The sequence below is a fragment of the Hemiscyllium ocellatum genome, chromosome 1 (genome assembly GCF_020745735.1).
Source record: "Hemiscyllium ocellatum isolate sHemOce1 chromosome 1, sHemOce1.pat.X.cur, whole genome shotgun sequence".
In the NCBI taxonomy this organism is placed as follows: domain Eukaryota; kingdom Metazoa; phylum Chordata; class Chondrichthyes; order Orectolobiformes; family Hemiscylliidae; genus Hemiscyllium; species Hemiscyllium ocellatum.
Window position 1 is genome coordinate 136,028,611 of NC_083401.1, and position 14,781 is coordinate 136,043,391.

Genomic DNA, 14,781 nt, shown 5'->3' on the forward strand with positions numbered 1-14,781 from the left:
GGCCAAACCAAGTTAATTTTCTTGACTTGAATCTTCACATTCTATTACTGCTGTTTTGCTTCAAAAACCCACTTATGTCTAGCAGATCACATCATAATTAAAAGCCAGCAAATACAATATTTTGAGAACTGAAGACAGATCAATAAAAGGACATTATTAAATCTCTTAAGGATTGCTTGGTTCAAAAACTCAATCCCAATATTTTAATGCAATATGAAACAGCAGAACTTGGATCACAATGGTTCTGGCTTTTACAAACATTGCATTCAGTAGGTACTACACTTTGCCTTGCTTCTTGCAAAAATGTTTTTCAACAACTGAAACTCTATTATCTTGACATTAAAAATAAGACTTCCTACTAATACTAATGGAAAACTTCATACCACCTAAATCAATTAATCAATATTTTATCACATTTACTTTGCTACTCACCCACATAATGATTTCAAAGCTTCAGAAATGTTATTATGCTTTTCAAAGATTAATATCAGAAAAAACACAAGCTCTAATTTACTATGAATTTTCTGAACAGCTTGACAAATTTTATTTGTATCGAAAGGAACTGTTTGCATTTAAAAAAGGCTTGTTCAGTTAAAAAATCCCACTCATTATAGCATGCGATTTAAAGTTTGAATACTTACCTGAATAAGAAATAATATTCTCCACTATTTTAAAAAGGTGTTAAGCTGTTAATTCCTCCACAAAAATGATCATTTGCTGCATGCATATTAAATGTTAATAACTGACCACTGTAGCAAAATCTATAAACACCTTATCCATAAGACCATTGATATACCTTACATGGCACCTCCCCATTATATATGAAACACAATGTTTAATAGAACATAGAGAGTCAGGCCAAGGTCAACAGACATCCTCGGCCAGTCTCAGAGTGAAATAGATTGAAACAAGGAAATTACCCTTGATAGAACTGCTCCTTTAAGGCTATAAGACTTCCAGAAGCTTTCCATTTTGCACAACAATATCCTTGTTCATGACTGGAACATAGAATCATACTGCACAGAATACAATACTGAAGGACCCATTCAGCATGTCATACTTGTGATGGCTTTTTGAAACAGCTGTTCAACTCAATCCCAACTCCAGTCTATCCCCATAACCTACTAATTAGTTATCTTCACATACATATCAAATTTAATTTTGGAAGTTTTAATTTACCTGCTTCTCTACCTTTCAGAAAGTACATTCCAACTCATACCAATTGTCAGAGTGAAATAATTCTCCTTGTTCCCCATCTGTTTTTCTTTGCCAAATATTTTGAATTAATAGCATTTGGTTACAACCCCACTTGACAGACCTTCTCTTTACTTGTTCTATGAGGACAAATCCAAATTTTCAATACCTCTCTTTGTACCACCATTAATCTGCTGTGCTCAAAGAGGAATCCAAACTTCTCCAATCTTAGCAGATGGTTCTCATCCCTCGTATCTTCCTGGTCAACCTCCTCCGAACGTTATACGTTCTTACTGAAATTTGCTTTGCAAAATTATGCATAACTGAAGAATATTTAATGGCTCATTAAACTTCCTTGTTATTATATTCAGTACCTCTTATCATGTCGTCAATAATTGCCTCACTTTATTAACTACCTTATCGAATGTCCTACCACTTTCAATGATTTGTGAAAATCTACCTCCAATTGTCGAAACTCGCTCGGGACACAAGAAAATCTGCACACTGGGCCAGTGTGTGACCTCACATGCCATTTTGTCAGAGCAGCAACATTGGTCAAGTTTGCAGTGTAGTTTCTGAGGCATGCTGGAACCCATGTGTGGGAGGCAGTTAGATGACGTGCCTCAATTCCCAGTATAAAACTTCCAACTGCTTAGGAAAGCCTCATATTTCACCATCACCTCCCTCAGTACCCTCAACCACACCTCATTCCAACCCATGCTCCTTTCTTTCACCCATGCCATTCCAGGCATCTTCCATTATCATTCACAAAGTATGCACTGTATAAAATTGCTCACTTTTGCAACATTAACAATTTTTTTAATCATTCACAAACTATACTTCCCATACCTTCTAAAGTCCATTGAATACAGACGCAGAGTTCCTCATGCATTTTGGAAAGGCAAATTAGAGCAGGACCTATGCACTTAATGGTAAGATCTTGGGGAGTGTTGCTGAACAAAGAGACCTTGGAGTGCAGATTCAAAGTTCCTTGAAAGTAGAGTCGCAGGTAGATAGAATAGTGAAGGTGGTGTTTGGTATGCTTTCCATTATTGGTCAGAGTACTGAGTACAGGAGTTGGGAGGTCATGTTGCAGCTATACAAGACGCTTGTTAGGCCATTGTTGGAATATTGTGTGCAATTCTGGTTCTCCTTCCTATCAGAAAGATGTCGTGAAACCTGAAAGGGTTCAGAAAAGATTTACAAGGATGTTGCCAGGGTTGGAGGATTTGAGCTATAGGGAAATGCTGAAGAGGCTGGGGCTGTTTTCCCTGAAGCATCAGAGACTGAGGGATAACCTTGTAGAAGCTTATAAAATCAAGAGGGACATGGGTAGGGTAAATAGACAAGGTCTTTTCCCTGGGTTGGGAGTCCAGAACTGGAGGGAATAGGTTTAGAGTGAGAGGGGAAAGATTAAAAAGTACCTAAGGGGTAACTTTTCATGCAGAGTGTGGTATATGTATGTGCTGCCAGAGGAAGTGGAGGCTGGTACAATTGCAACATTTAAAAGGTATCTGGATGGGTGTATGAATAGGAAGGATTTAGAGGAAAATGGGTCAAGTGGTCTGAACAGAGCCTGATACAGCCTCAGAAGTACATCCCTGTTTTTATATTCATGTCCTCTCAAAATACATGCCAACATTGTATTTGCCTTCCTAACTACTGACTCAGCCTGAAAGTTTACCTTGACAGAATCCTGGACGAGAACACCCAAGTCCCTTTGCACTTCAGATTTCTGAATTTTCTCCCCATTTAGAAAATAATACACGCCCCTATTCTTCAAACCAAAGTGGATGACCTCACACCTTCCCACATTGTACTCCATCTGCCACTTCTTTGTCCACTCTCCACTCTCCAAACCTGTCTAAATCCTTCTGCAGCGTCCCCACCTTCTCAATACTAACTGTCCCTCCAACTATCTTTGTATCATCTGCAAACTTAGCCAGAATGCCCTCAGTTCCTTCATCTAGATCAGTAATGTATAAAATGAAAAGTTGTGATCCCAATACTGACCCTTGTGGAACACCATTAGTCACGAGTTGCCAGCCTGAGAAGGACCCTTTTATTCCCACTCTCTGTTTTCTGCCAGATGGCCAATCTTCTATCCACGCTAGTACCTTGCCTCTAACACCATGGGCCCTTACCTTACTCAGCAGCCTCCAGAGCAGCATCTTGTCAAAGGTCTTCTGAAAGTCCAAATAGATAACATCTACTAGCATCCCTTGGTCTAATTTGCTCGTTGCTTCTTCAAAACATTCCAGCAGATTTCAGGCGTGACCTCCCCTTGATCAAACTATACTGACTTTGCCCTATTTTACCATTCACTTCCAAATATTCAAAAATCTTATCCTTCACAACGGATTCCAAAAACTTACTAACAACCAAGGTCAGGTTAATTGGCCTGTAATTTCCTGTCTTTTGCCTTACTCCTTTTTTAATTGGGGGGGGGGGGCGGTGGTTAAGTTAGCAATTTTCCAGTCCTCCGTGACCATCCCTGATAGCAATGATTCTGGAAAGATCATCACTAATGCCTCCACTAACTCTTCAGCTATCTCCTTCAGAACTCTGGGGTGTAGTCCATCTGGTCCAGATGACTTATTCACCTTCAGATCTTTTGGTTTTTTTTTAAAAAGCATCTTCTCCTTGGAAATGGCCACCATACTCTCTTCTTTCCCCCGATTCTCTTAATGTTTGGGATGTTACTCATGTCTTCCACAAAGTACTTGTTCAGTTCCTCCACCATTTCTTTGTTCCCCATTACTACTTCTCCAGCATCATTTTCTAGCTGCTCAGTGTCCACTTTTGTCTCTCTTTTGCCCTTTATATATCTCAAAGAAACTTTTGCAACCTTCTTTTATATGACTGGCAAGATTACCCTCATATTTAATTTTCTTTGTCCTTCTTTCTTTTCTCATTGTCCTCTGTTAGTCTTTGTATGCTTGCCAATCCTTTGGCTTCTCATTGCCCGTCACCACATTAAATGCTTTCTCTTTTGCTTTCATGCTGTCCCTGACTTCCCTGGTCAGCAATGGTTCTCTCAGGCTCTCTTTAAAAAGCTTCTTTTTTCTCAGGATGAATTTTTATCATTGAGTTCAGGTTAAAGATCATTCACCTTCTTATTGAATGATGGACCAGCCTTAAGAGACTGTATAGTGTGCCTTTTTCTGATGTTCTTTGTCAATCTCTTCTGAAACCTCCACATTGCTTTCATATCCTTTCTATAACACAAAACTTCGCACAGTACTCCTGAGTATGAGAAAGTGAGGACTGCAGGTGCTGGAGATCAGAGTCAAAGAGTGCGGTGCTGGAAAAGCATAGCAGGTCAGACAGCATCCGAGGAGCAGGAGAGTCGACATTTCGGGCATAAGCCCTTCATCAGGAATGTAGGGGTGGGTGGGGGGTGTGCCCACCAAGGGGACAAAGATAAATAGGAAGGGGATGGGGTGGCAGGAAGTAGCTTGGAAGGCAACAGGTAGATGCAGTGGGGGGTAATGGTGATAGTTTGGAGCAGAGTCTGAGCTAACCAAGGTTCACTACAAGTTCAACCTAACCTCAGTTTTTAAATTCTAAATAGCTTTGAGAGAGGAAATATCTTTGTGCTTAGTTTGTTATTTATGGTATCAAATGTCACATACACTATCTTCTTTCATGAAATACATTTTCACTTTGTACATATTGATGACAAGATTTTTAGATTCCCCTTTACAATACCTGCTAATCCTCTCATATTCTCTCTCTGGTCTTGCATTTAATTTTTCAAATGCCCCTGCACATTGCATATTCTGGCTGTATCTTTATTATTATTTTCTATACCTGACATTGGCTTTATAACCATCCTTTTTCAACACAGTCCTGTAACCTGAAGTATCTTACAGTGGGAGGGGTGTGTCCAAAACAATTCAATTAAGCAAGATTAATTGACCTGTGCAGCAAGTTAGAACGATCCCGAAATTTAAATTCTGTACTCAAGGAAATCTTCCTGTTTATACAGCTCTACTTGAAATATTGCATTACATTATATAGGGTAACATAATCTTACAAATCAATAAAACCCTGAACACTTGCATATTCCCAGGTCTTCAATGATGGTTTCTGTTCTGCTGCAGTTATTAACGAAAGGGAGAAGCACATCCTCCTAACAGTAATGCTTTCAACTCGAAACCTGATTATTCATTTCTAATTCTGATTGATATCACCAGTGCAAAAGAACTTTGTCTCTGACATGTTTGCAAATGCTGCTGCTTGATTAAGAAATTAAATTCAAGGTATGTGTGTGTTGACCAGATAATTTCTCTTGTTTTAAGAATTCCACTGGTACAGCACATCTAATGAGGTACGATAACATCAATCTTAAAGACGACAAAACAGCAGTGTTTACTTCAGTCTAACTCCTTAGAGAATTATATAGACCTTCAGATGCATAATTTAATGCGAACAGGTTTCTAATGAGTATCAAAACAGTGGTGGGCGGAGGACAACTTCATTTCAAATCAAATGAAAACCTATTCTGCTTTCCTAATGTTTACATAATGCAGTCTAATATCAAACTAATTTTACTGTGATAGTGAGTGGCTCATTTCATTTCACATTTTACAGCAGTGATAGACTAAAGACAAATTATAATGTCCTTGAAAGTGAAGCAGTCGTGTGCCATCCATAGGGCGGCACAGTAGCTCAGCAGTTAGCACTGCAGCTTCACAGCACCAAGGACCTGGGTTCGATTCCCGCCTGTCTGTGTGGAGTTTGCACATTTTCCCCGTGTCTGCGTGGGTTTCCTCGAACAATTCAAAGATGTGCAGGTCAGGTGAATTGGCCATGCTAAATTGCCCATAGTGTTAAGTGTGTTAGTCAGGGGAATGGGTTTGGGTGGGTTTCTCTTCGCAACGACGGTGTGGACTTGTTGGGCAGTAGGGCCTGTTTCCACACTATAGAGAATCTAATGTAATTATACAAATACAGCAAGTTATAATCTGAAATGTAACATATTAAGCATGATTAATTTTAACTTTTGCATCAAAATACAATTGTGGTTCTCATTGCTAACCCACATTCAAAGTTAGGTCATTTGTTTTAACTGGATTACATTTATAGTTTTCTTTATAATGATGTTGTCCTTTTACACATACTCCACCGCAGGAATTGCAAAACCTGCACCCGTACCTCCCGCCTCACCTCCGTCCAAGGCCACAAAGGAGCCTTCCACATCCAGAGTTTTACCTGCATTTCCACACATGACATTTACTCTATCTGTTGCTCTCAATGCAGTCTCCTCTAAACTAGGGAGATAGGAGGCCTACTCGCACAGCACGAACATCTCTGGGAGACCCGCACCAACTAACCCCACCACCCCGTGGCTGAACACTTCAACTAACCCCCCCACTCCGTCAGGGACATGCAGGTCCTGGGCCTCCTCCATCACCACTCCCTTACCACCCGACGTCCACCTCCCCCCTCCCCACACCCCCATGACCTGTTGTTCATGTCCTACCCAGGCCCACCGCCCTCCCATTTATCTCACCACTCCCTCAGCTGACAGCCTCATTCCTGATAAAGGGTCTTTGCTCAAAACGCTGATTCTCCTGCTCCTCAGGTGCTGCCTGACCACACATATAACTATAATTTCCAGCATCTTGGAAATGCTGCTGCTTGATTAAGAAATTAAATCCAGCAAGTGCAGTCCACACTTTCGCCTATATAATAATAGAAACCTCGAATGTCCTGATGGAAACAGTATTTTTAGCACGGAGATATCTAAATCCCATACTTGTTCAGAAAAAAACTTAATAATTCTGACAGTCATCATTAATGTCAATTTCATACATACATGTAATAAAACACAACTATAACAAAATATAAAGGTAAAGTTTTGACCTACCGCAAAAAGTGACCCCTGATGGATACATGCACCTGGAGAAAGGAAACAGGAAGTCAGTTCATTGATAAAGAATTGTTTTAATTATGGAAAACTGATAAAATAGCTCAATTCTAATATTCATCAAGTAATGCATATGCTATCAATTCTTGTCATTTTTAGAATTGTTTCCTGTACTATACTGAAAGAAGAGAAAAGAAAGAGTACCTACTGCTCAGATGGCTCAATGGGAAAATGTACATGGCCAGAGAAACATATTATCCCTGCCCTGTGTGGAGTTATCTCATTGCAAACAGAATAGTCCCAATACTACAATTAGCCTCTAATATCCATTAATAAAAAAAGAAAGAAAAAATATCGGGGCTCCCTTTGCAAAATTCTCTGTGTATCCAGAAACATACACATCTGCACATCAAGTGAAATCAAGATGGCTCAAATACTGTTCCCTCAAGACAGCAACTACATTTATATTGCACTTTTTGTTGAAGTAATATCTCCCAAGAGGTTGAAAATGAGTAGAACACAATATATTAACAGTAGGGCAATGAAGTGAGCCTTAGGATTATCTTAAATTTCCAACAGTTGAGTAATATACATGTTTGCCCACAAAGATCTCTGTGTTGCACATTTCACCATTCCAAACATGAATTCTAACTTAGATGCAAAGAACGTGAAGCATTCAGCAAGTGACTTCATTAACTCAACTGAATACAATGCCTTAACCAGAATCAATTTGCCAAAAATAAACTTGCAATGAGTATCAAGACACAAAACAAGAGCTTCTTTAAATACATAAAAGGAAGAAAGATGCCAAAATGCACATGGCCCCTGAGAGAAGACGACTGGGGAAATAATAAATGAATAAGGTTAAAAGGACTGATGAAGGACTTTTGCCCGCAACGTCGATTTTCCTGCTTCTTGGATGCTGCCTGGCCTGCTGTGCTTTTCCAGCACCACTCTAATCTAAAATAATAACGGATAGCCAGGAAATGATACAGGAGTTGTTTCAATACATTTGCACAGTAGAAGGCACCCTGGATACTGGATGGGACACATCCTAGAATATTAAAGAAAGTATCAACAGAGATATAATGGATGCACTGGTAGTCATCCTCTGGGAATCCTTAAATTCTGGAGAAGTTGCAAAGGATTGGAAAACTGGCAAAGCAACAAAGAAGAAGGGCTTATGCCTGAAACGTTGATTCTCCTGCCCCTCGGATGCTGCCGGGCCTGCTGTGTTTTTCCAGCACCACATTTTTCAACTCTGGTACTCCAGCATCTGCAGTCCCCACTTTCTCCGAACACTTTGTTAGAGTCTATTACAAAGGACTAACAGCAGAACGTTTAGAAATGCGTAATATAATCAAGCAGTCAGCACGGTTTAATGAAAGGGAAAATCATACCGGACAAATTTATTAGAATTCCTTGAGGTGGTATGAAGCAGGACAGATAAAGGGGAAGTAGTGGATGCAATACATTTGGATTTTCAGAAAGTGTTTGATATGGTTTCATACATTACTTTACTTAATAGAATAAGAACCCATGGGATTGGAAGTAGAATTTAACATGTTTAGAGCTTTAGCAGATTAATGAGAGTCAGAGAGTTGTGATAAGAGGAGAATTTTCAGGATGGTAAGCTGGGATGAATGGTGTGTCACAGGAATGAGTGTTGGGGCTACAATTAATTACAATATATCTATCCATAACTTGGTTGAGGAATGTGAATGGACAACAGCAACATTTGTAGATGGCACAAAAATAGTGGGGAGGCAAGTGGTGAGGATGACACAGAGTCTCCAAGGAACATAGCCAAGTTAAATGAGTGGGCAAAAACTTGGCAGATGGAATATAATGTAACAAAATAGGAGTTTGGCACTTTGGCAGGAAGAATAGAGGACCTGAATATTATTAAAATGGAGAAAGACCACAGAGAGCTAAGAAATAGAAGTAATTAGGAATCTTTGTCGTGAATCACAAACGCTAGCATTCAAGTTCAGTAGGTAATAGGGAAGGCAAATGGAATTCCTGAAGAAGGGCTTATGCCCAAAACGTCAAATCTCCTGTTCCTTGGATGCTGCCTGACCTGCTGCGCTTTTCCAGCAACACATTTTCAGCTCTGATCTCCAGCATCTGCAGACCTCACTTTCTCCCCAAGGCAAATGGAATGTTGACCTTTATTTCAAAGAAAATGGAGGGAGGTCCTTCTAAATGTATGCAAGGCAGTAATCCAAGTACAACTGGAATACCATGAACCATTTTGGGATGCTTATCTCAGGAAGGATATATTGGCAATGGAACAGCCTCGAGAAGGATCACTCAACTGGTATCAGGTAAGGAGGCACCATCTTATCGGGAGAGGTTGAGTAGATTGGGCCTGAACTTGTTGGATATAGAAGAATAAGACCTTATTGAAACATACAAGATTCTTAGGGGACTTGATAGGATAGATGTGGGAAGATTATTTCCCTTGTGGGCTCATTTAGAAACAGCGTGTAATCTCAGAGTAATGGGGTCATGCATTCCGGACAGAAAGGTGGCGATATTTTGCCTCCTCAGAGGAATGAATCGATGGAATTCTTTACCAGAGAGGGCTGTTGGTATTGTGTCATGAAGTATATTCAAGGTGGAGATAGACAGACTTTCAATCAAAAAAGGGAAATGAAAGCTATGGGGACAAAACAGGAAAGTTGAGTCGAAGATTGTCAGGTCAGCCACAACCTCATTGAATGGCATAGCATACCAGATGGACTGTATGGCCTAACTTCTGCTCCTGTGACTTATGTCAACCAATCAGCACACTTTTCTTATGCAAGTAAGTTATTGTTCCCATGGCAATTTTGTACTTCTGTGTCAATCTTGATGAGTGTAAGACTAAAAGCTTCGAACAACCATTTAGTCTTAAATATTATGACTTGATTCATCACTAAAAATCCAGCTAAGCCTCATTCAACAAAACATAACATTTTCCAAATGTTTCATAGAAATTAACAGTGCAAGTGGAATAATACATAATTTCATTAATTTATTATTAATTTCTCTCTGCAAGAAAATCACTAAAATTTAGGAATAAAAGTGGTGATTATGCAATCCAGCAAGGACATGTCGCAGTAGGCAGGATATGTGCAGAAATCAGCTCCTGTGATACATTCCTGGCAGGTCCCAGTGACAGATCCAAAGTATCCCAATGCACCTTCACACTGCAAATCTGCACAATGTCAGATTCTATATGCATAGATTATAGAACTGAAAGAAGTCCAGTTTTTGAGCTTGATTAATAGCCCAAAACATTTTGAAAGCAAACTGGCATCTCCATATGATACTCTCAAACATTACTGGTTTGACTGATTTCAGATTAGGCACCATGGGTGCACTATGTATTATCATCAGCGCCTCAACCTGGAGTAAATTAAAAAGGTTAAAAAATATCTCAAGATTCCAGCCCCTGAAGAGTGCATTTGTCTGGATAAAAGTAGGATCTGACTGATTCATATCCTCCACATTTTGCAACAGTCCATTGCAGTTGTGTAGTCATGATTATAAAGTGACCAAAGTTGTCAAATGAATATTCAAGGGTACGCAACATTTTCAAAAGATACAGAGATGAGAAAAGGAGGAGCAGACCTGTTAGTAAAGGATTACATTTGGACTGCGACTACCGGAAAACATAAGGAAGCACAATCAAAAAAGGCAGATATGACAAACTAAGTGTCAGGAAATGCTGATGAGATTTGTTAATGCACCCCAATAACAGTACCATTATTGAGAAATAAGCAGGATATCATTTAAATTTCAACAAAAGCAATGTATTACTACAAAGGGCTTGAATCATTACAAACTGCTGTGCTCAAAGCAGCAAAGGTGGTCTGAAAGCTGAGTTTGTAAAGCATTTCCTGACTGGTTCTTGGAACAATAACTAGATAAACCAATGAGATATAAAGCTATTGCTGATCCAGTATTGTAAAATGAGTTAGGAATAATTTTAATTTTATAGTTAAGGACCCACTGGAAAATGGTAACAGAATTCAGCAGTACTGAGCCTAAGTTTGGAACTGACATACTCCAGACTTAATAAAAACCTTAAACAAAACAAACTACACACATATAAGGCAAGAGATGGCTACAGTTGACTAGGTAAATAAAATGAAAGGGTATGGCTCTAAATGAGGTGGGAAGCACACAAAGAAGCAAATGTTCAACAGAAATGCATTTCATTAGAAAACAAAGGGAAGATTTATCATGGCTTTCCGAAGAAGTTAAGAATAATATTCAAGAGACTTATAATCTTGCGAAGAATAGAAGTAAGCCTGATTATTTTCTTTCTTGAAGAAACCAGCAATGAATGACCAAAAAGCTTAAGCAAAGATATGAGGTAAATCATAGTAAACTAGCTTGGAAGGGAAAAACAGTTTTTAAGAGATTTTTCAATACATGGAAAACAAAGTAGCTAAATATTAACGTTGGGTTGAATTCTACAAGAAATTGGCCAAGTGTCAATTTTGCTGAGTCCATGGAGATTTCTTTCCATGAAAGCTAGCAAAATTTCTGACACTATTTTCCAAAAGTCACCTCATTACCCATCCACCATGCCTCTGTGGCACCCCAGTGGTCCTTTCCGCTCACAATAGGTGGAAGTACTTACCACAGCTGGGACCCATTGGATTCCTGGTGCTGGTGCCATACTTAAAATGCAATTGTTCACCATGCAAGGGAGCATCAGTCCAGTGCTGCCCTGCACTCTTTATGGACATGTCAGACAGAGGGAAACAGATAGCCTTTTTTTTGTGAGCAGGAGCTGGAGGTCCTTGAGGATGGAATGATGCAAGCAAGAACTGTCACTCCCCCAGGACTAGCAAAGACGACCACACCCAGCTTAGTCCAAGGTTCCCACCTTGGTCAATGCAGTATCCACACTCCAAAAGATCAACTGGCACTGCAGTAACAAGGTCAATGACCTTCTCACCTCCATGCAGATAAATGCTCCCATCATCTCTCTGCAACCTCACATCCATCCTCTGCTATTGCCTTCACATTCCATCAAGACTCATGGTCCCCTACTCTAATTATCATATGCAACTTCTTCCCTCACTTGCTCTCACCAACCCCAGTACCACCCGCCACTCTAACTCTGCATCAACTCTGTGCTGCCAACTCAATCCCTCATGACAGTGCACCTGTATCAATGCGAATAATTTAGCCAGCTTTATTCATTTCACACAATCCCTCCCTTTGCCTCAGTGTATAGAAGAAAACAACCTGTAATAGGGCACCAGCTATTGAGCAACAGGTGAAGTAGTGACCCTGACCTCATTCTTGGTTCCCCTGCCTCACAAGGAGATAGGGTTGGAAGAGGAATCACACGCGGGGCTCTTAGGAAGCTCCAGAGTTGGCCAGCTTTTCCATCTACAACCTAATACCCTCAGCACTGTGGCAGTTCAATCTGAGGAGTATATATCAACCTGTGGGGAGGACACATTCAGCAAGTCCACACCTTCTACCAACAAATATTCTTGGATTTGCTTGACCAAAATTGGAAGATTAACAGGCTCCACAGTAGGGCAGGTTACCTCTACCTTAGTTGGGGACCGTGGGACTGCCCTGAAACATACTGAGAAGGAAAAGAAGACAAGCACCTTCTGAGAGCCCATGGTTGTACTGATGAAGCTTCATTGTAGAGGCATTCTTAGATTTGTAAATAAATGTTCAATTGCCATCATCAGCTATGACAGTGAACGTCTTTCCAGCTACAAATACAATAGTGAAGGTACAAAGTTATACCATCTGATATGTTATGGCCCAATGTGCAAAGTGAGTAACTCCTGCACCATGTTACTATCACGACAGATGCTAACAGACCCACTGAGTTTCTCCAGCGTTTCATGATTTAGAGATTTCCAGCATCTCCAGTATTTTGCTTTTATTTGACCATTTACTTCACTGTTCCTCTCCCCATTTTATTCCCTGAGCCCAAGGCATGTCAAACCATCATGCCAGGAAAAGTTGTGCACTGTTAAAACCAAGGTTCTGTTTACTGTGAATGACATCCCCCACCAACATTTCCATTGTTTCTGCATGTAACTAGAATTATTATTTATTACAAATAATTAGAAATTACCTAAAAGGTAACAGTAAAAACCATCAGCACATAAATCTACAAAGTAAAAATCTAATCCCCTTTACAAACTCCCCGTTACACACATGCACACACAGAGAAATACATTACGGGTGAAGAGAAACTGAAAACATTCATTGGTTCCTCTTGCCAAGTTGTGAGATGATCCCTATAATAGTCAGAATGTTGATTCTCAGTCACTTTTCTTTGTGTCTCTGCAAACCAGCGGAAGCTTTCAATGTGGTTGATGTGCTCTTAAAATGTCTTTGACATATCATCTTCAATCATAGTTTACAATGATTGCTGAAGGAAAATTAAACTGGTTTTCTTCAGGTTAAAAATGGGTTTTGACTGCAGAGAGCAGAGAGAGAGCTCCTGTGTTGGTAGAGATCATATCATTTCTCCATATTTCATTCCAGCCCCAAATTGTTCAGTTAACTAAGCACTGATCACATGGTCACTAGCAGGCAAAATGGTTTTGTCATTGATATAGGAACATAGGAACAAGAACAAGTCATTCAGCCCCTTGAACCTGCACTGCCATTCAATGAGATCATGGCTGAGATGCTGTCAGCATTGAAGTAGGTGCAAAGACTCCAAGTACTATCAGAGCACACTGATCAAATCCATGACATCAGAGTCTGTACCAGCACACCATCAGAACTTTGAGTGCACTCCAAAATGCAGCACTGAAGCACAGAATCATATTGTAAGCAAATCGGAGATGTGCCACGACGGTGCAGTGGAGCTGGTGGTGTCCAATGTCAACATTTGTGGATGGAGATGCATGTGGTTGTTGCCCAAGCAACGTGCCACAAAATTTTGGTGTTTGTTTTCAAAGGAGGAGGGCTGGAGGAGCAAGTGGTAAGCTAGGGTCACCAGATAATCATTCTGACTTCCATGTTGGGAACAGTCACCTCATTTTTCGCTAAGCCTTGGGAGAATGGGAAATTATGCATAATTTTAGCTAAACGTAACACATTTAGCAATGGAAATGGGTGTAAACAGGCCTCTCACTGCTCACCAGCAAAATCTGAATCTTGCAATTCAATGTTTATTTGAAAAATCAGTCACTTTGCCTTCAATATCAAAAATTGGTCAATCTGATATCACTCTATGTTAACAACTTTCTTGTCAATATCCACAGTGGTTAGTGGGTCAAAGCATTCTGCTCATTGATACCATTGAAGACAGTGACAAGAGAAATTATCATGAGGAAAGGCCTGAGAATTGAACTAATATAGAATCATAGAATCCCTACAACATGAAAAGAGGCCATTTGACCCATAGAGTCACAGAGATGTACAGCAAAGAAATAGACCCTTCGGTCCAACTCATCCATGCCGACCAGATATCCCAATCCAATCTAGTCCCACCTGCCAACACCTGGCCCATATCCCTCCAAATCCTTCCTATACATACACCCATCCAGATCATTCCATACATGTACCACCCTGAGTGCAGAAGTTGCCCCTGAGGGCTCTTTTATATCTTTTCCCTCTCACCCTAAACATATGTCCTCGAGTTCTGGACTCCCCCACCCCAGCAAAAATACTTAGTCTGTTTACCTTATCCAGGCCCCTCATGATTTTATAAACTTCTATAA

At 40.1% G+C, this 14,781-nt stretch overlaps 1 protein-coding gene across 2 annotated transcripts in view; it reads right to left on the reverse strand.

Moving 5' to 3' along the window:
* fras1 (Fraser extracellular matrix complex subunit 1) overlaps positions 1-14,781 on the reverse strand; it is a 439,192-nt gene that overhangs the window by 408,799 nt on the left and 15,612 nt on the right. For both annotated transcript variants that reach the window (XM_060826343.1, XM_060826334.1), the window contains exon 2: positions 7,070-7,101. In XM_060826343.1, coding sequence (XP_060682326.1) covers positions 7,070-7,101 — 32 coding nt within the window. The remainder of the gene's footprint in view (positions 1-7,069; positions 7,102-14,781) is intronic.